Below are 20,726 nucleotides of genomic sequence, written 5' to 3'. Positions count from 1 at the left end.
GTTACTATTTGTCCTGTTGCATGATTTAATTTGACGTGATGTTATGGATTTACTTTTTATCACGTTGAAGTCCCTGCCCAGTTACTTCTGGTAAAGGCTGAAAAACCTAAATTTCTTCTGTCTGCATTTATAGTTCGGTCCTTTGGCACTAAGAATCAGGGTTGTATCTCTTCCCTGCATGTCCTCCAAAGCTTGAAGATCTTCCTGTTTCTATGATTCCAAAGTGGGCTCAATGATCAAGTTTTAGTTTGACCAGGGCAATGTACACAGTAAACAGTTGCTATTTTTCAGATGATTCATCAAGTAGCATCCATTAGGACAATTTAAGGTGCTATTTTGCAATACATGAAGCTCTCTGTTTGAGTCCTGATCAAAGCAGGAATTAGATTTTATTCATTTGGGCAGAGGACTTATATTTCTGTATGTTTAGGAACTGCGTAAGGCTGTTACTCAGTTCAAGCCATTTCCCTCTTGTACCTAGTCCAAACCAAAAGAATTTGGGCTCAAGGTCTCTCATCAATTCCATAATTTCTGATTGCAGATGTTTATACTTTTGACTTTGTTCCTCCCACACCTTCTCGAGCACCTTATTATCATCCTCGTAACGCACTGTCACATCAACCACAGCAACCTTTGTTCTCTTCCAGAAAATGATGTTGGGTTTCCATAGGGAACTGTCTTTGGCTGTGAGCCTAGGATTCAGGTATGACGCCCAGCCATACTTGGCGACAAATTGATGCAATTGATCCAGGGTCTTCTTATGGCACTTAATTCTAGTATTCTTAACAAACAGGCAAAATCCAGAAATATGGGCGAGGGATTTATAAGGGACCTCGAATCTCCTGTAACTTTTAATCGTGTATGGCTGACCCCAAAGATGTGAACTTAGAAGGTGGAGCGAATTGTGGTAGAAACTTTTTTGTTTCTTCCGTGTACTTTTGGTCCAATATAAGTAGGTAGTAGATATAATAACAACTCACACTCTACTCTGCCTCTCTCTTTTAGTGTTTCTGTTTTGAAGAGCAACGGCTGAATCCCCATGAGGAAGTGGACATGCCTGTGTTTTTTTATATTGACCCTGAGTTTGCGGAAGATCCAGGAATGGCACGAGTAGACATAATCACTCTCTCCTATACATTCTTTGAGGCAAAGGATGGTCAAAAGCTACCTTTACCTGGATATAATTAACATACTATTACTGTGAAAATCAAATTAATTCAATGTTATGTTGATTGACAGTGTATCTGACAGTTGCACCAATAATACTTAATGTTGTGATTCCCAAAAAGAGATTGTTTAGCAAAATAATGTAACAACAATCATTTCATAGGCATGCAGGACAGTATGGTTGTAAATTAAGATGAAGCGTCAGGTAAATAAACAGTTTGGAAAGTCCTTAGCCAAGCTTGATACTCAAAGGAATTTCACATTGCTTTCCAATACAGCAACAGTCCATCATTCAACTAACTTCATAGGGTTCTCTGAACCAGCTTTGCAACCATGCATGAATAGTTGTCATTTCATTTAGAAAGTATGAAAAATTCCACTGTTTCCAATTTATCAATATGATGCCAAGGGAGGGTTCTGCCAATGGATATGATTAATAAATTTGATAAATCTACTTTCCAACCAAATAGAAATAAATGGGTTTGACCTAACAGCCATTACTGGGATGTACTTAGAAAGTGACCAAGGTTGAAAAGTAAATAGTCCAGGATACATGACTTTTGAAAGAGTTAGGCAAATTAGAAAAGTAGCAGGATAGCCCTAAAAATAAAGGAGAGATTAATTGCAGTAGAAAGAAAGGATCTTAACTCAGAAAATCAAGGTTTAGAATCTGTTTGTGTGGAGCTAAGAAACAGTAAAGGGTAAAAAACAGCGGTGGGAGTAGTTTATAGGCCTCTTAACAGTATTGTAGTGTCTAGCAGATTATAAATCAGGACTCAAATGCGGGGATCAAGGGTAATATATCCAAGTTTACTGACAATACAAAATTAGGAGGAAAAGTAAGCTCTAGGAGGACGCAAAAGGTCTGAAAAGGGATATAGATAGGCTACATGAGTGTACAAGAACGTGACAAACAGAAAATAATGTGGAGAAGTGAAAAATTGTTCCACTTGGTTAGGAAAATAGAAAAGTGGATTTTTTAAAAATATTGGTAATCAGATCAACTTGGGTGTCCTTGTACAGAAAGTTAACTTGCAAGTACAGCAAGAATTAGGACAGCTTATAGTACATTAGCCTTTATTACAAAGGGATTGAAGTGAAAGAGTAAAGAATTCTTACAGCAATTACGCAAGGCCTTGGTGAGTCCACACCTGGAGTACTGTGTGCAGTTTTGATCTTACCCAAAGAAGGATATATTTGCCTTAGAAGGGGATACAACAAAGATTCTTAGACTGATTGCTAGGATGAAGGGATTGTCCTATGAAGAGAGATTGAGTAAACTAGGCCTGTATTCCTAGAGTTTAGAAGGATAAAAGGTGATCTTAATGAAAGAATATTCTAAACGTGCTCGACAGGTGGATGCTGGAAGCATGTTTTCCCAGGGATGTCTAAAACTAGCCCCACAGTCGCAGAATAAGGAGCCGATCATTTATGACTGAGATGACGAAAAATTTCTTCGCTCAGAGGGTTATGAATCTTTCAAATTCTTTACCCCAGAGAGCTGTGAATGCTCAGTTGTTAAGTACATTTAAGGCAGAAATCAATAGATTTTTGGATACTAAGGGAATTGAAGGATGTGGGAATATTGTAGTGTAGGAAGGTAGAGTTGAGGTAGAAGCTCAGCTATGATATAAGTGAATGGTTCAGCAGGCTCAAAGGGCTGAATGGCCAACTCCTGCTCCAAGCCTTATGTTCTCATATTTTCAAAACACTTGGCGTATTAACAGCATATTTATATGTATAAGTGGTGCATGCACTGCTTTGCCTTTTATGAGCTTGAACCTGTGACTCCTTGTCCTAATAGAGATTTAATTTTGAGTATTATTCAGGATTTTCCTTTTCCTAACTAACCTGAATACCTTTTCAAGACTGATAGGGTAAAGAGACAGGAATTATTCCTGCTGGTTCAAGAGCCTAGGACTACGGGGCACAGTTGAAATATTAGGCCTTTCAGGAATTAAAATACATTTACATGCCAAGGGTGGTCAAAGTTTGGAACTCTCTTCCACAAACAGCAATTTGTGCTAGATCAATGATTGAATTTAAATCTGAGATTGATAGAATTTTGTTAACCAAGGGATTTGGGGCAAACATGGTTATATGGAATTAGGCCACAGATCAGCCATGATCTTAATTTCTCTAAACTGCCTCTAGACCTTGAATGTCGACCTTTTGACATTCGGCAACCAGAACTGGACATGGTACTCAAGATCTGTCAACAGCAATGTACAGTTTGATCAACGACTCCCTCTGTCTTATATGCTACTGTTTTATCTATGTAGCTCAACTTTCTTTTCGTTTTGTTGATTGCTATTCTGCATTAGTTGGATTTATTGACATATTGGGCATTTATTGGTCCTACTGTGAGACTCATTGGTCTCTTTCAGTTTAGCTATTTCAACAGCATCAATGGATTACGTGACTACTTTGTTCTTTGTACGTGCAGCAATGCTGGATTGCTTTAAATTAGTCTGCTATTATTCTGCCCAGATACATATTTTATCCCAAGTCACTCTGCAGTTTCTAAGCCAGTGCTTCAGAAATATTTTCCCAGTGTGATCCCATTTTAATGCCTCAGACTTTGTGTGACCCCAGAGTGAAAATTTGGGGGGTATGAGTGGTGTTGAGTGGGGACGGGATGGGGCAGGCAGAGGCTTCAGCTATTGAGTTGAGGTTGGAGGCTTAAATTGTTGAGCAGGGGAATGCTTCTGGTGTTGTGTGAAGGTGGGGAGGAGACTTCAGTTGTTGAGGAGGGGGGAACATTTCAGTTGTTGAGTGGTGTAGGGAAGTTTCAGTTGTTGAGAGGGAGGGACGGCTTCAGTCATTGAATAAGGGTTGGGGGGTGAACAGAAGTTGAGATGGTGAGGAGTTGATGAAAAGGCAGGGTTTCTCCAGAAAAAAAATGAACACTGACCTTTTCACAGGTTTTCTTTTGCACCAGCAATTGGTCCTCAGAGAGTAGTCCATTGGGCCACATCCACCTACAAAAAAATGCAAGGATTTAAAGAGGCCTCACAGCTGTCAGAAATCACTCCAAGCTCCGTGGCTGTCATTGCTACCTTGGAGCTCGTGACCCCTGAATCTCATCTTGCAACTCACAGTTTGGGAAACCATGTACCAAGCTACCTCCTCCAAATCCACAACCCTTTATATTTTGGAATAATTTGTAAATCTGACCACTTTGCATTGAGTATTTGAATTTGAGAAATTTATGTAAATTATAAAGAATAGCGATTCCAATGCTGAGCCACATTCATTTAGTAGTCCACCCAACCCTACCCCGGCAAGCATAGCTCCATCCAAGATTGATGCCTGCAATGATAGTATCAGTATTCCCAGAAATTATTTAAATTATGAACTATTTTTTACTATAATGGATCCAATGCTATCTGATAATCAGGTAATGTCTCCACTCAAATCTTTCAAATCTCCCATCATCCCTTCCCTTTTTAAAAAATACATCCTTCACCCCATTGCTCTTGTAAACTACTGTCTCTATCTCTAACCTCCCTTTCTTCTCCCAGGTCCTTGAATGTGTTGTCACCTCCCATATCCATGACTGTCAATCCTGTGACTCCATGTTTAAATCCATCCAATCAGGTTACACCCCTGCCAAACAATGACAGAACCCTAATCAAAGTCACAAATGACCTCTGTCTGTGATCATGGTGCTCTATTCTTTTTCATCCTTTTTGACCTTTCTGCAGCCTTTGTCACAATGGATTATCCCACCCTCCTTCAATGCCTCCTTTGTACAGCTGAATGGGACTTTTCTTCCCTTGTTCCACTTTTACCTATCCAGACATAGCCAAATAATTTTATGCAGTAACTTCTCTTTCTACCCCCACACTGGGCTGGATTTAATGGTTGTGATGGTGGGCCGTCCATCAGCTGGTGACATCACCTCAGCCATTCCTGGTCACTCCAATGCAATTAAAAGCCAACTGGTCACCTATCTAATCCATGTTGGGGTTCCCAGGTCCTGCAGAGATCCTGCCTCCAAGAATTCCAATCAGAGGCTAGCAGCTCCTCAGCCCCAGCAGCGCCACCAGGAGGGGTAGCCACTACCAGTACTATGGTAGGCCCCAAGATGAAGAACAACCATAAAGCCCCAGAACCCAGGTAAGTGGGACGGGCTCACCAGGGCCAATTAGATAGGCTCCAATAAGGAGGGTGGGAGGTTGTTTAAGAGCCAAGGGGGGTGTCTTCCCATAGGTGAAGGGCCTTGCTGCTGGAGGTCCCACTGTTGGGCACAGGGTGCACTAGCAGGAGGGCCTCCCCCACTTTGGGCCACTGGTGGGCCTTCTAGGCTATATCTGGTGGCTTGCTCACCATTGTGTGCCTACCCCAGGCTGCTGAGATTCTAGATTTTATTAACTGAATTCAGATTCCACCAGCTGCTATGGTGGGATTTGAACCCATACCCCTAAAGCAATATGCTGGGTCTCTATATTACTAGTCTAGTGTCATTACCACTACATCATCATTTTCCCCCTGCTGAGATTCTACTCTTTAACTCTTTTGAGTCAAACCCATTTCCATCTGTTTCAGATGAAGTTATATTGTTTCATAGTTTGCCATTGTGAGATTTGAACTCTTGATCTTGAAGGGGTTACAAACCCAGTACCATAACTACTTGGCTATTTAGGCCAAGCCCTGCTGAGATTCTAACTCTTTGTTTCAGATGAAGTTACATTGTTTCATAGTTTGCCAGTGTGAGATTTGAACTCTTGATCTTGGGGTTACAAACCCAGTACCATAACCACTTGGCTATTTAGGCCAAGTCCTGCTGAGATTCTAACACTTTTGAGTACAAACCCGTTTCCATCTGTTTCAGATGAAGTTACATTGTTTCATAGTTTGCCAGTGTGAGATCTGAACTCTTGATACTCTTTTGAGTAAACCTGTTTCCATCTGTTTCAGATGAAGTTACATTGTTTCATAGTTTGCCATTGTGAGATTTGAACTCTTGATCTTGGGGTTACAAACCCAGTACCATAACCACTTGGCTATTTAGGCCAAGTCCTGCTGAGATTCTACTAGCAGTGGTGGGCTATGGCCCTTAATTGGCCACTTAAGGGTATCAATTTGCCTACAGGTAGGAAGGAGCTTGGCCTAAATAGCCAAGTGGTTATCGTACTGGGTTTGTAAACCCAAGATCAAGAGTTCAAATCTCACAATGGCAAACTATGAAACAATGTAACTTCATCTGAACAGGAACAGATGGAAACGAGTTTGTACTTGAAAGAGTTACAATCAAGAGTTCAGATCTCACAATGGCAAACAATGAAACTTCATCTGAAACAGATGGAAACATGTTTGTTTCCTTTAAGCTTGGCCTAAATAGCCAAGTGGTTATGGTACTGGGTTTGTAATCCTAAGATCAAGAGTTCAAATCTCACACTGGCAAACAATGTAACTTCATCTGAAAAACAGATGGAAACGTGTTTGTACTCAAAAGAGTTACACAACATCTGTTACATCATCAAAATATCAATCAAGAGTTCAAATCTCACAATGGCAAACTATGAAACAATGTCACTTCATCTGAAACAGATGGAAACGGGTTTGTACTTGAAAGCGTTACAGGTAGGAAGGCAAACCTCAACCCTTCCTGTCCCAGACTTAATTAGGGGAGTTAGGAAGGTGGAGCGTCTGCCAGTGCCTGTGCAATTAAAGCTGTTGAAAGAAGACCAAAATGTATTGAGTTCATCTCGCAACATCCAGCTATGTGTTAAAATAATTATAGTTTGTATTGTTTAAAAAAAACTAGTGTAATTTGAAGAAAGTTGAGTAGAAATAAATTTTTTCTACTTTTCTAATGTTATTTGAAATGTGATAGAAAAATTGTCTTTCCACTTTTCCTACTATATATATATATATCTCTTTATATATTATATAACATATAGAGTGAAAGCCAACCAATGGAATATACATTCATTACAGATAAACCTTTAAAACACTTTGGGGCAAACTAAGGTTGTGAAAGAAGACATGAGTTTGTGCTGTGGGTTCCTTAATCTATGTTCTATTAGGTAAGTTACAGAGCATTTGGTTTAAAAGTTAACGTGAATTGATGTCCTGTGGGCATTGTAGCTGGGATTCTTATTTAATGGGAAATAATATGCACCTGTTAATTAAGCCACAATAAAACCAATTTTAACATTTTTTTCCAATTTGAACAGCATTTGCTATTCTAAATGTTTTCAATTTTCCTGAGAATGTTAAGCTTACCTCAGATGAAATGCTGGGTATGATTAAATGTATCTGGTTGTCCTATTTGCAAGTAGCACATAACACTTAAAACTGCTCAGTAATAAACTTTGCAGTATATTATTGCATAACTTCATTGTTCACAGGGATTATGTTCCAAGGACAGTTAAGTAATATATTGGATAAATACAGTAGCAATGAACGCTGCTGAACTCAGTTGAAACCATAAACAATAAGACATGCAAAATAGCAATTACTAGATGAGAAAAAACAATCCTGTTAGTCGCACAATACAACAATAATGGAGTTGTTGACTAATTATGTCCATGAATATTAATTAACCTACAGCAGACCCAGACATGGAGTGAAAGAAACCCCCCAGAAATGGAAAGCTTTGAGAACCACAGTCCAAAATCATCTGTTCCTCCCTAGGATGCTAAGCCTAAAGACCTGCATTTATGTAGCACCTTTCACAACCTTAGCATATTTCAAAGCACTTCAGAACTAGTGAAGTACTTTTGGCATTTAGTCACAGTTGTTGGAAAAGCAGCAGCCAATTTGTGCAAGGCCGATTCCCACAAATAGCAAGGTAATAATGACCAGATAGTCTATTCCAGTGATGATTTTTGAGGAATAAATATTGGTAGGAAGCTAAGGACAACTCCCCTGTTTACTTCAAAATAGTGCCATTGGATCTTTTATATCCACCTGGGAGAGCAGACAGGGCCAGAGTTTGATATCTTTTCAGAAAGATTGCCCCTTGAGCTGTGCCATACCCTCGGTATTGCACTGGGAGCGTTAGCCTAGATTTCTGTGCTGGCGGAATTTTCCAGTCCCAAGAACGGCAGGTTTAATAGTAGGCAGATGAGGGAGGGAAAATGTGGCCAGAGCTGAAAAATCAAGTTTCTCACCGGTGTGAAATGATGGCAGGAATGTGCGCTCCCGCCCGACATGGCAGTCACCATTCCCACTAAAGGTCAGCATGAGGCCGTTTTGCATCCCATTAGTGGGATGCAGGTGAAAGCCTAGCCATAATTATTCTACCCCCCACCCCCCATCCCTGTCCAATCATCTGTGCTGCCAGCAGGATATCACGCCAGTCTGGAACACATCTTGACCACCATGGTGTGGACATGTTGGGACTCACCTGGAAGAAGGCCTGGGGCAGCCTGTGGAGATCAGAAGATGGTGGTCTCCAGCGACCATGGACCCTGGCACAGCATATGCAGCAGTGGGTGGGCGGAGCATCAGCAACATGGATCTTCTACCTGCAGCTGCTTCCCCGGAGGCGCATCTTGTGAATGCATGTGTAACTGTTAGGCGGTGATGCCCTGTTCTGGGGATGGGGGGGGTTAGACGGGGAAGGTAGGAATGAAGAGGTGTGGAGATCTAGAAGGGGCAGGGGAGGTTGGCGGTGGTAGGGGAAAGAAAGATGCTGTGGGGGTCATGGAATGGGTGAGCTGGTATGGAGCAGGAGGGTGGGAATGGTTGTGGTGGAGTGGGCATGAGGGTTGTGCTGGTGTGAATGGGCATGGGAGGTGTGAAGGTGTGAACAGGCATTAGGGGGAAGGGAGGGATCCATGGTGTTAACTGATGAGTCCTGGGGGCTGTACTGAGGGATAGGAAGGGATGGTAAGGGTTAAAGGGGGCAGTAGGAGCGGGTTGGGTGGGAGGGTGAGGGTGGGGCAATCGCTGTAGTGTGAAAGGGCGCTGAGGGTTGTTGGAGGGGATATGGAAGTGAAAGTGGATTCTGGGGGTTGGCAGGATGAGGGAGGCTGTTTCTATTGTAATGGGGGTGGACTCCTTGAGAAGGTAGGGGTTGTTGACATTCACCTAAATGGGACAGAGGGTTCAAGGGTAAATATGGGAAGGTCAAATGTTACACCTTGGGCAGGGACCGGGGGGGGGGAGTTATTCAATGGTTATTGGGGAAGAATGTGGATCACAGAGGGGGGCGTAAAAGCATTGGACTGCACGTTGAAGGTAACATGAACCACAGCTGCTCGTAACTATCCTCTTGTGGAGCTCTCGAGATGCTGCATGGGAGTTGGGTCATTGGGGGTGGGCAGAAATGCAGGTCATCTCAACTAGACAACTGAAGAGGAAGTGCAGCATATAGTACCTAGAATGCTATGGCATTGGAAAAGATGAGCATATGTAGGACAAAGGTTTATCATGCACGGGGCACTTTTTGCACATGGCTGACAAGGGCCCAATACCTTTGCCTCCCTGCACATGCATGATTCCAGGGATTTAGACCCAGCCTGTGGCATCCCTCTAAAGATGGTGGAGGGTGGGAGCCACACAGGCTTAAGGGCTATGAAACATAAATAACCCACACCAGACCTCATTAAAGTGCAAGGTGTACTCTATTTACATAAGTATCATAACATTAACAATCACATTGCACCCATGCAACCACATGTAGAAATCAAAACTTCTTAATCTTTCTTTCCCTACCACTTCTACGTAGGGTGGAGGCAGCCTGCTGACCAGTTTGCTCTGTTGTCTTGAAAGACCTTGGCGGCTGTTCCCTGGAGGCCTGAGGCCTGAAGGGCCCCAGCTTACTTTGGCTGTCCTGCTGTGGGCCAGCTGCTCCCTCTGCGATCACAGAGGATGAAGCTCAAGGGGTCACAGGCAAGTGGGATTCCAAAGATGTGGACACCTTCAGAGAGTCCTGAGTGAAGGCCCCAAGGGTATACAACTGCTGCTCTTCCTCCCTCTGGGTGCCCGAGGATCTCTGTCTGAATCTTTGAGAGGAAGAGGCATCTCGAGGGAGGTCGAGGTGCCCTGCCCCCTCTTGTGTAGCCACTGCAAAAGCTCACCCATGACTACAGCAATGGACTGCAGGTCTGTGCATATCTCCATCAGAAACTGGGTATTTTGCTGGACCAGGCTCTCCATGGTGTTCATCACCTTCCCCATGGAGACTTCGATGCATGCACAGGTCAGCACTTCATCAGCCAGCAGACAGATGAACTCTTCCACCCATGTGCCACCCTGCTGAGGGCCTCTGACATCTCTGCCTGATGTTGTCAAGCCTCTTGCAGCATCCCCAGCATCACGTGGAAGGCCGATCCTAGAGGCTCGTCATCCAACTTGGACGTCGCAAATGCCTCTTCCCTAGCAGTCTGCCAAGTGCCGGTGAGCTTGGCTGACCCTGCAACCCCTTGCTGCGGACACGTGCCTGTGTGGTGACCACCAGAATGTGAGACCCTGCCTGGACTACATCTAGTATCCACCGAGGTGTTTGTCTCTGCACTGGTGAACGATGCAGGTGACTGCTTTGATGCCTCTACCGGTGCACTTTCTTCCTCATCACCAATGTCCTTGGTCCTCTGTGGACTGGAGGACCTGCTGGACAGGGCTTCCTCTTCCTCCCTTGTCCTCTTCCTGCTAGCACCTGTAAGTGAGAGAAGAGAGAACGAGTGACTGCATGAGCTGCTTCCAACATGGAGGAATGCATAACCCTTAGGTTTCTATGTGACTACATTATACACGGATCCTTAGATAAAAACAAAAAACTGTGGATGCTGGAAATCCAAAACAAAAACAGAATTACCTGGAAAAACTCAGCAGGTCTGGCAGCATCGGCGGAGAAGAAAAGAGTTGACGTTTCGAGTCCTCATGACCCTTCAACAGAACTGATTTTTCTTTACAATGAAAGGGGTGAAATATAAGCTGGTTTAAGGTGGGGGGGGTGGGAGAAGTGGAGGGGGGTGTTGTTGTAGGGACGAACAAGCAGTGATAGGAGCAGATCATCAAAAGATGTCACAGACAAAGGAACAAAAGAACACAGAGGTGTTGAAGTTGGTGATATTATCTAAACAAATGTGCTAATTAAGAATGGATGGTAGGGCACTCAAGGTATAGCTCTAGTGGGGGTAGGGGGCATAAAAGATTTAAAAATAATGGAAATAGGTTGGAAAAGAAAAATCTATATAAATTATTGGAAAAAAAACAAAAGGAAGGGGGGGAGAAACAGAAAGGGGGTGGGGATGGAGGAGGGAGCTCAAGACCTAAAGTTGTTGAATTCAATATTCAGTCCGGAAGGCTGTAAAGTGCCTAGTCGGAAGATGACGTGCTGTTCCTCCAGTTTGCGTTGGGCTTCACTGGAACAATGCAGCAGGCCAAGGACAGACATGTGGGCAAGAGAGCAGGGTGGAATGTTAAAATGGCAAGCAACAGGGAGGTTTGGGTCATTCTTGCGGACAGATCGCAGGTGTTCTGCAAAGCGGTCGCCCAGTTTACGTTTGGTCTCTCCAATGTAGAGGAGACCGCATTGGGAGCAACGAATACAGTAGGCTAAGTTGGGGGAAATGCAAGTGAAATGCTGCTTCACTTGAAAGGAGTGTTTGGGTCCTTGGACGGTAGGAGAGAGGAAGTGAAGGGACAGGTGTTACATCTTTTGCGTGGGCATGGGGAGGTGCCATAGGTGGGGGTTGAGGAGTAGGGGGTGATAGAGGAGTGGACCAGTTTAATTGAATGCCACTGCTCTTCAAGAAATGCCTACCTTGAAGAAGTTCTGTTCGTCTCTGCGACAAGATTTCCGTATCTCTCTTTTGCCTTGTTCACCTTCATTGCTTTCCATTTCTCTCCTGATGTTTGACAAGCTGTTTACTAAAACCCGCTTTCACAGCCATATCTCCTTTCTCAGTGACTGTCTCTGTCTCCGACTTACCCCACGTGGATTTCAACTGAAATTCCACCCCTCATGTTTCGAACTCACCCAGGATTACAGGTATCTCCGGGACGTAAAACGTTTCTCGGACTGCTGTTCCCGTCACATTCTGAGATCCACACTCAGTGCCGTGCGCCGCCATATGAACACACTCAACCTATCCCTCCAGCAGCACTGCCATATCCTTTTTCAAAGCTGCGGGTGCCCCCAGTTTCATTTTATTCTTCGTCTCATCCGACGCCTCAACAAGAAACTTTTTCTCTTTCTCTCAAGTGCTAAGGAACGCAAGCTCCAACAACTCCACATCAACACCCATCTAGGACCCTCCACCCCTGCCTGTCCCTCCGTCCCCACCCCATCTTCCAATCCCAGCCCCAGCCGTATATTCACTATACCCCCTGACCTTCTCCTCTCCGACACTGAACGTTCAATGCTTAGCAAAGGACTTAGTTTCTTAACCTTACGCCCTCATCTCAATGAATTTTGGGCTCGGCACGATGCTGAACTCTTCTTCCGCCGTCTTCGTCTCCGTGCTCACTTCTTTGGGCAGGAGTCCTCTCCCCGTTCAACAGATCCTTTTACCCACCTCCAATATTCTCCCTCCACCTGGACCCCTCCCTCTGGATTCTTACCTTCTCTTGATCTTTTCATTGAGAACTGTCAGCGCGACATTAGTCGTCTCAATTTCTCTGCTCCTCTCACCCATTCTAATCTCTCTCTCTCTCTGAACATACTGCACTCCGTTCTCTCAGATCCAACCCTGACATGGTCATCAATCCCGCTGAGAAGGGTGGTGCTGTTGTTGTCTGGCGCACAGAGCTCTACCTCGTGGAGGCTGAGCGTCAACTCGCAGACACTTCCTCCTACCTCTCCCTGGACCATGACCCCCACCACTGAACATCAAGCCATTATTTCCAGGACTGTCACTGACCTCATCTCCTCTGGTGATCCTCCTCCCACAGCTTCGAACCTGATAGTCGCCCAAACTCGGACGGCCCGCTTCTACCTCCTACCCAAAATCCACAAACAGAACTGTTCCAGTAGACCGATCGTGTCAGCTTGCTCCTGCCCCACGGAACTCATTTCTCGTTATCTTGACTCCCTTCTCTCTCCCCTTGTCCAGTCCCTTCCCACCTACATCCGTGATTCCTCTGACACCTTACGTCACATCAACAATTTCCAGTTCCCTGGCCCCAACCGCTTCCTCTTCACCATGGACGTCCAATCCCTCTACACCTCCATCCCTCACCAGGATGGTCTGAGGGCCCTTAGCTTCTTCCTCAAACAGAGGCCCGAACAATCCCCATCCACCACTACTCTCCTCCGTCTGGCTGAACTTGTTCTCACACTGAACAATTTCTCCTTCAACTCCTCTCACTTCCTCCAAATAAAAGGTGTGGCTATGGGTACCCGCATGGGCCCCAGCTATGCCTGTCTCTTTATGGGGTATGTGGAACATTTCTTGTTCCAGTCCTACTCCGGGCCCCTTCCACAACTCTTTCTCCGGTACATCGATGATTACTTCGGTGCTGCTTCATGCTCTCGTCGGGACTTGGAAAAATTTATTAATTTTGCTTCCAGTCTCCACCCCTCCATCATTTTCACGTGGCCCATCTCTAACATTTCCCTTCCCTTCCTTGAACTCTCTGTCTCAATCTCCGGTGATAGACTGTCCACCAATATCCATTACAAGCCTACCGACTCCCACAGCTATCTTGACAACAGCTCCTCACACCCCACTTCCTGTAAGGACTCCATCCCATTCTCTCAGCTCCTTCGCCTCCGTCGCATCTGTTCCGATGATGCTACCTTCAAAAACAGTTCCTCTGACGTGTCCTCCTTCTTCCTTAACCGAGGTTTTCCACCCACGGTCGTTGACAGGGCCCTCAACCGTGTCCGGCCCATCTCCCGCGCATCCGCCCTCACGCCTTCTCCTCCCTCCCAGAAAAATGATAGGGTCCCCGTAGTCCTCACTTATCACCCCACCAGCCTCCGCATTCAAAGGATCATCCTCCGCCATTTCTGCCAACTCCAGCATGATGCCACCACCAAACACGTCTTCCCTTCACCCCCCGCTGTTGGCATTCCGTAGGGATCGTCCCCTCCGGGACACCCTGGTCCACTCCTCCATCACCCCCTACTCCTCAACCCCCACCTATGGCACCTCCACATGCCCACACAAAAGATGTAACACCTGCCCCTTCACTTCCTCTCTCCTCACTGTCCAAGGGCCCAAACACTCCTTTCAAGTGAAGCAGCATTTCACTTGCATTTCCCCCAACTTAGTCTACTGTATTCATTGCTCTCAATGCGATCTCCTCTACATTGGAGAGACCAAACGTAAACTGGGCGACCGCTTTGCAGAACACCTGCAGTCTATCTGCAAGAATGACCCAAACCTCCCTGTCGCTTGCCATTTTAACACACCACCCTGCTCTCTTGCCCACATGTCTGTCCTTGGCCTGCTGCATTGTTCCAATGAAGCCTAACGCAAATTGGAGGAACAGCACCTCATCTTCCAACCAGGCACTTTACAGCCTTCCGGACTGAATATTGAATTCAACAACTTTAGGTCTTGAGCTCCCTCCTCCATCCCCACCCCCTTTCTGTTTCTTCCCCCTTCCTTTTGTTTTTTTTCCAATAATTTATATAGATTTTTCTTTTCCCACCTATTTCCATTATTTTTAAATCTTTTATGCCCCCCCACCCCCACTAGAGCTATACCTTGAGTGCCCTACCATCCATTCTTAATTAGCACATTCATTTAGATAATATCACCAACTTCAACACCTCTGTGTTCTTTTGTTCCTTTGTCTGTGACATCTTTTGATAATCCGCTCCTATCACTGCTTGCTTGTCCCTACAACAACACTCCCCCCTCCACTTCTCTCCCACCCCCCCACCCCCAACTGAAACCAGCTTATATTTCACCCCTTTCATTGTAAAGAAAAATCAGTTCTGTTGAAGGGTCATGAGGACTCGAAACGTCAACTCTTTTCTTCTCCACCGGTGCTGCCAGACCTGCTGAGTTTTTCCAGGTAATTCTGTTTTTGTTATACATGGATCCTTACTGGATAGAGGCTGTCCGCCGACCTCTCCATGCACACAGGCTCGGTCCGGTTCCTCCCCTGCCAGCTGGGCTGCCCACTTCTCCAACTCAGTGAGTTCCTGAGATCAGGCCAGCCCTCTCCCATCTCTTTTCTCTCTCTCTCCTGTTGTGCCTCAACTTTTCCTGAGCAAAGAGAGAAGATAGGGTGAGAAAAATGAGGCTTTAAGTACATTTCTTATGTTCCCAGTTTTACAGATAATCCACTGGATTGTGTGCAATGTGATTGATGCACCGCAGGTTGTCCACAAGGGTTCAGGGGCAGCACCCTCCAGAGCAGTGAGCCCATGCAGATAGAAGGGAAAGGCTCACAGAGACATGTCATTAGTGATGCTAGCTGGTGCCCCCAATGTCTAAGCCCCTTGCCCGCACACCAGCACCTGCCCACCCCAACTCCACTCCCAGACAGCACCTGAACACTCTGGGTGGAAGGGTCAGGGACCCACAATGCAGGTTGGATGGACTGCAGTGGGGCAATGAGACATCACATTATAAGAAATAGGAACAGGAGTAGACCCTTCAGCCCCTCAAGCGTGCTCCACCATTCAATCAGATGATGGCTAGATTGTGTTTCAATTTCCACATTCCCATCTACCCCCAATAACCTTTGATTCCCTTGCCTAACAAGGATGTATCTATGTTTGACTTAAAAATATTCAATGACCCTGCCTCCACCACCTTCTGAGGCAGAAAGTTCCAAAGTCGCACAACCCTCTGAGAGAAAAAATGTCTCCTCATTTCTGTCCTAAAAGGGTGAGTCCTAATTTTAAAATTCTGGTTCTGGACTCACCCACAAGAGGAAACATCCTTTCGACGTCAACCTTGTCAAGACCATTCAGGATCTTGTATACTACAATCAAATCACCCCTCACTCTTCTAAACTCCAGTGGAAACAAGCCCAATCTGTCCAACCTTTCTTCATAAGACAACCCACTCATTCCAGGTATCAATCTAGTAAACATTTGAACCGCCTCCAATGCATTTAAACCCTTCCTTAAATAAGGAGACCAAAACTACGTACTACTCAAGGCACGGTCTCACCAATGCCCTGTATAACTGAAGTATAACATCCTTATTTTTATCTTCAATCCCTCTCATAATAAAGGGTAGCATTCCATTAGCCTTCTTAATTACTTGCTGTTCCTGCATAATAATTCTTTGTAACTCATGTACTAGAACACCTAGATCCCCCTGCACCTCATAATTATGCAGCCGTTCTCCATTTAAGTAATACTCTGCTTTTATGAATGGGCCACTCAGATGATTCCCTTGCCACTAGGGCCCATATCCCCTCTACCATTTAGTAACTGATTGTGAGCAGTTGAGGGTCCACTTACCCTGGCGGTGCAGGTGAGGTCATTTATCCCTTGCAGGACAGTCTTCTGTTAGAGGCCCTGGATACTGACCACCCTGGAGACTTCCTCCCATCCATCTCCTCCTTCAATGGTGGGTAAGTTGATGCCCAGGAGCCTTTTAAATATGGGGCCCGGATATGATGGCAAGGCAGGCACCATCCAGCCTGCCCTGCCATGCAAAATGTCAGGAAACCCCCAACTGCATAACTAGTTAGGCTAGCATCACGCAACTTGGCATGAATTCCCACCGGCTTCCACAGCAGAAAGCACTCCCGGTTACGGCCCCCAACATCGGACTTAGGCCCAGAATGGAAAATTCCGCAAAAGTCTCTGGTGTGGAACTTGAATTCACAACCTTCCACTTCAGAGGTGAGAATTCTACCCAGAGCTGCAGCTAACTTATCAATTTACATGCACTATATTCCATAATATTATCTGAAAGTAATTATTCTTTTGCAATGCAATGAATCAATACTTTCTGCTTCCCTGTCTGCAGTTTCATTTTGAATCTATCTCCCTTTAAGCACAGGCTATGTTCCTTGGTTCCACTGTTCAGGATAAGAAGAAGCGGCCTTTTATGGTCTACGTGAAGTATATTATTGTCTTCAAGAATGTTTGCACCATATTGTTATGCTAACAAACAAGAATGGTTTGTTGTAAATTTAAACTAAAACTTGTATATTATTTAATATGATTTTACGCTATTCATACTACCTATCTGAAGGTACACTCCACATTGTATCTTTCATTTCCTGTGACAGTTTGCCTTTTAATTTTATAGCAGGAGTTTGTCTCTGGCTGTGTAAGCATTATTGTCTGTAAGTACATTTGATACTAGTTTAGCTTAAAATTCTATGGTATGTATTTTAGCAATGTTGTAAGCTGATGAATGACATTATTTTACAATGCACATGTTTTACATTTAACTGCAGTCTCAGCACTATCTTGAAATTCTATCCAAAGAAGTTGATTGTTTCACCAATTTGAAAGTATTTCGGGGTTTACACTCATATGAGTATGAATTTGTATGTGGAATGTTATGTGTTTGATTGAATCATGATCTTACAGATAGTGATATAAATGCTGGGAAATTCTATAATCCCCATGTAATAAAAATCAAATTTAATTTATTCAGTCACGATAAACCAATGGAGTATAATTTTGCTACACTTTAGATTGCCAATTCTAGCTATTTGAGCAACCCTGATTTTAATTGCTGCCCAGGCCTGAGTTCTAGGATTCCTTCCATAAATCTCTCTATTTTCTTGCTGCATGTTTTGTCTTTTGCTTTCCTTTTGCTTTCTTCATCAATCCAATCTCCCAGCTGCTGTGCTGGTTCAGGGAATGACACTATACCTCGCTTTTGTCCTTTTAGATGCTCCTTGGAACCCACCTCTTTGACAAAGCTTATGTCTGGCCTAACTCCATATGTGGCCTGAAGTCAAATTTTGACAGTGGTTGTAAAGCACCTTGGGATGTTTTATTACATTAAAAGCGCTATGTAAACACAGGTTGTTATTACCTTGAGTTTTTCTTTTTAATTCCTCTGCAGTGTTTTTGCTTCCATTATTGTTTCTTGTTTTCTATTTTCTTGCTGCATATTTTGTTTTTTGCTTTCTTCATCAACCCAACCCTGGCTGCTGTGCTGGTTCAGGGAGTGACACTATATCAACCTGCTTCATTGCATTTTCCAAACAGGCCACAACAGGACCTGGTAAATCTGATGGCAATTTACAAGGTCCATAATAAAATTAGTTTAGCTGCTGGTGGAAATGGGAAATTGGCTGTTTATATTTTCAAGAATTATTGATAGCAATATATGGTTTTGCAAAATGCTAAAATGAAAGCATCTTAATTGAAAATATTCTTACACTGTGATGAGTGGGATATTGTATATAGGCAATTTTCAATCATTTTAAAATATCAAAGGATGGATTTATTACTAATCTCTATAGCTCAATAGAGTTTGCCATTTTCTGACCAGTATAATATAAGGACCTCGTTTTATGTTAAGTATGGGCATCCTTGCAGATGTGGCAGCGTTGGGCCAAATGACATGCATTTACTTCCATTGTCTGAAACTCTAATGAGCAAATGTTCAATCATACTGTTTAGAATTTTAAGGGATAGACCTCTTTCCATTTAGTCACATTGTATGGAATTCAAGTACACCTCATTGTACAGTATTTCAGTTACAAACATAACATTTAAACCTGAGCTAAAATATAAAATGCTCTTCAATTATCATTTATAGTGATTCACCCTATCAAACACTAGAATATATTTTAGAATTAATTTGTTGGATCTAAAATGTTTCAGATTTTAGGCTGTGCTACAACATCTACAGATATACTGTTGATAGGTGTAGTTTACTTAACTCTTCAACCAGTATCACTTGGTACTTTTTATAACAGCTTGCATTCCTTTGGCACCCTTCACATAGAGGAAAATCCCAGGATCCTTTAAAAATGGCAGAGGAGAATGCTGAACAAAAGATTAAGAAAGGGAAACAAATGCAACTTTGTAATAACCTATTGGAGAAAAGGGTGCAGTGGTTAGTGCTGCTGCCTCACAGCTCTAGGGACCTGGGTTTGATCCTGACCTCCCTGTGTCTGTGTGGGTTTCCACCGGGTGCTCCAATTTCCTCCCACCATCCAAAGGTGTGCTGGTTAGGTGGATTGGCTATGGTAAATTGTCCCCCAGTGTGTGCGTGTGACTGTGACCCCAGGGATGGACAGGCGTACTGTCCTGGATGTATCCCATCAGCGCCCATTGCCTGTCGGGATAGGTTCTGACTCCCTGCAACCCCGAATTGGATGAAGTGGTTCTGGAAAAGTGAGTGAGAAGTGAGAGAAGTCACAAAGCAAAATGGTTTAGACAAAGTGAAGAAGCAGAGCACAGGGTGAACAGCCTGATTGGGCTATACAGCTACAAAAGATTTGTCATAACATGGTTGTATATGACCATGGAGGTATTCAACAATTAGAACATTGAAGTTGATACCTTAGGCATTAGGAAGCCAGTGGCGTGTAGCTAGGGCAGTTTATTAAAAACGTAAGATTGTAAAAGAGGATTTGGGTCATGGATTTTTGGATTAGGAATTGTAAATTTTATGCATTTTATAATATAAAGAAAATTATAAGGAGTTTAAGACTAAACATGATGTGCACAAACATTTTTAAGAGGTCATGAAGCTTATCAGTCTTAGGTGGCACATGGGTCATAAATTATATAGGGTCAGACTACTCACACTTTGCAGCTTGATTTGATCCAGAAATAAACCAAATGCTGCACAAATGATTTCAAATCAATATTTACAGGTGTAGTTTTCCAGCTACGGTGATTTCAGGGAATGTGTCACAGAATTATAGCATTTTTAGCCAGAGATATGCAAATTTAAAATACCCTGAATATTAAATTAGTTTTTTAGGTTCAATGCAACAATCAGTTAAAATTCTCATCCTTGTTTTCAAATCCCTCTGTGTCAATAAATAATCAAGCTGCATGGTAATCACCTTATTAAAGGCAAGTACTAGTTAAACAGGTGAAGGGCATTGATTATCCCATCTAAGCAGAATAAAATGATACAGCTGAAACACTTTGTGTGGAAGCTACTTGGAAGTTAGTAGCACTGAGGAGCTGTCTTAAATAAACCAGCCTGGAATAATTCTTCTATGACGGCCTCTTATTGTGAGTAATACTGTGGCCTTGGCCCTCTCAACCTCTGATCTCCTCCAGCCTTATGGCCCCTAGGTTCTATGCACTCTGCCAATCCTTGCCTCCTGAGCATTCCTGGCTTCAATTGCTCCATCATTGGCAACCATACCTTCAGCTGTCCAGACACTAAGTTTTGGAATTCCCTCCCGAAATCTCTCTGCCTCGCTACCCCTCTTTCCTCCTTTTTAGATGCTCCTTAGAACCCATCATTTTGGCCAAGCTTATATCTGGTCTAATATCTCCATACATCTCTGGGTGTCAAAATTTGATAGTGGTTCTAAAACACCTTGGGATCTTTTATTACATTAAAGGTGCTACATACTATAGGTCAATTAAGTCAATGAGATAATGATTTTTTTTTTTGTTGGTAACGTTCATAATTTTATGCAACCACCAAGTTCACGTGAGAAAGTGCCTTGATAGAGGAACAGGTGGACCTGCAAAGTATGTTGGTCCGAAGAGCTTTGTGCAAGAGAAAGCTAAGGAA

At 43.7% G+C, this 20,726-nt stretch overlaps 1 protein-coding gene across 4 annotated transcripts in view; it reads left to right on the top strand.

Annotated features, from left to right (window-relative positions):
* The window catches only part of LOC121281830 (cytochrome c oxidase assembly protein COX11, mitochondrial), a 51,892-nt gene that overhangs the window by 14,133 nt on the left and 17,033 nt on the right, over nucleotides 1–20,726 (top strand). For 2 of the 4 annotated variants that reach the window (XM_041194867.1, XM_041194868.1), the window contains exon 5: nucleotides 1,006–1,399. The exons of 1 other annotated variant lie outside the window; for it this stretch is intronic. In XM_041194867.1, coding sequence (XP_041050801.1) covers nucleotides 1,006–1,188 — 183 coding nt within the window. In that variant the 3' untranslated portion in view covers nucleotides 1,189–1,399. Of the gene's footprint in view, nucleotides 1–1,005; nucleotides 1,400–7,113; nucleotides 7,334–20,726 lie in introns of those variants that run through there. One more of the 4 variants, XM_041194871.1, reaches the window with a different exon arrangement.

Source organism: Carcharodon carcharias, chromosome 9 (assembly GCF_017639515.1).
Source record: "Carcharodon carcharias isolate sCarCar2 chromosome 9, sCarCar2.pri, whole genome shotgun sequence".
Taxonomy (NCBI): domain Eukaryota; kingdom Metazoa; phylum Chordata; class Chondrichthyes; order Lamniformes; family Lamnidae; genus Carcharodon; species Carcharodon carcharias.
Note: the sequence above shows the minus strand (reverse complement) of the source record. Positions and strands in the feature narration are given on the sequence as shown.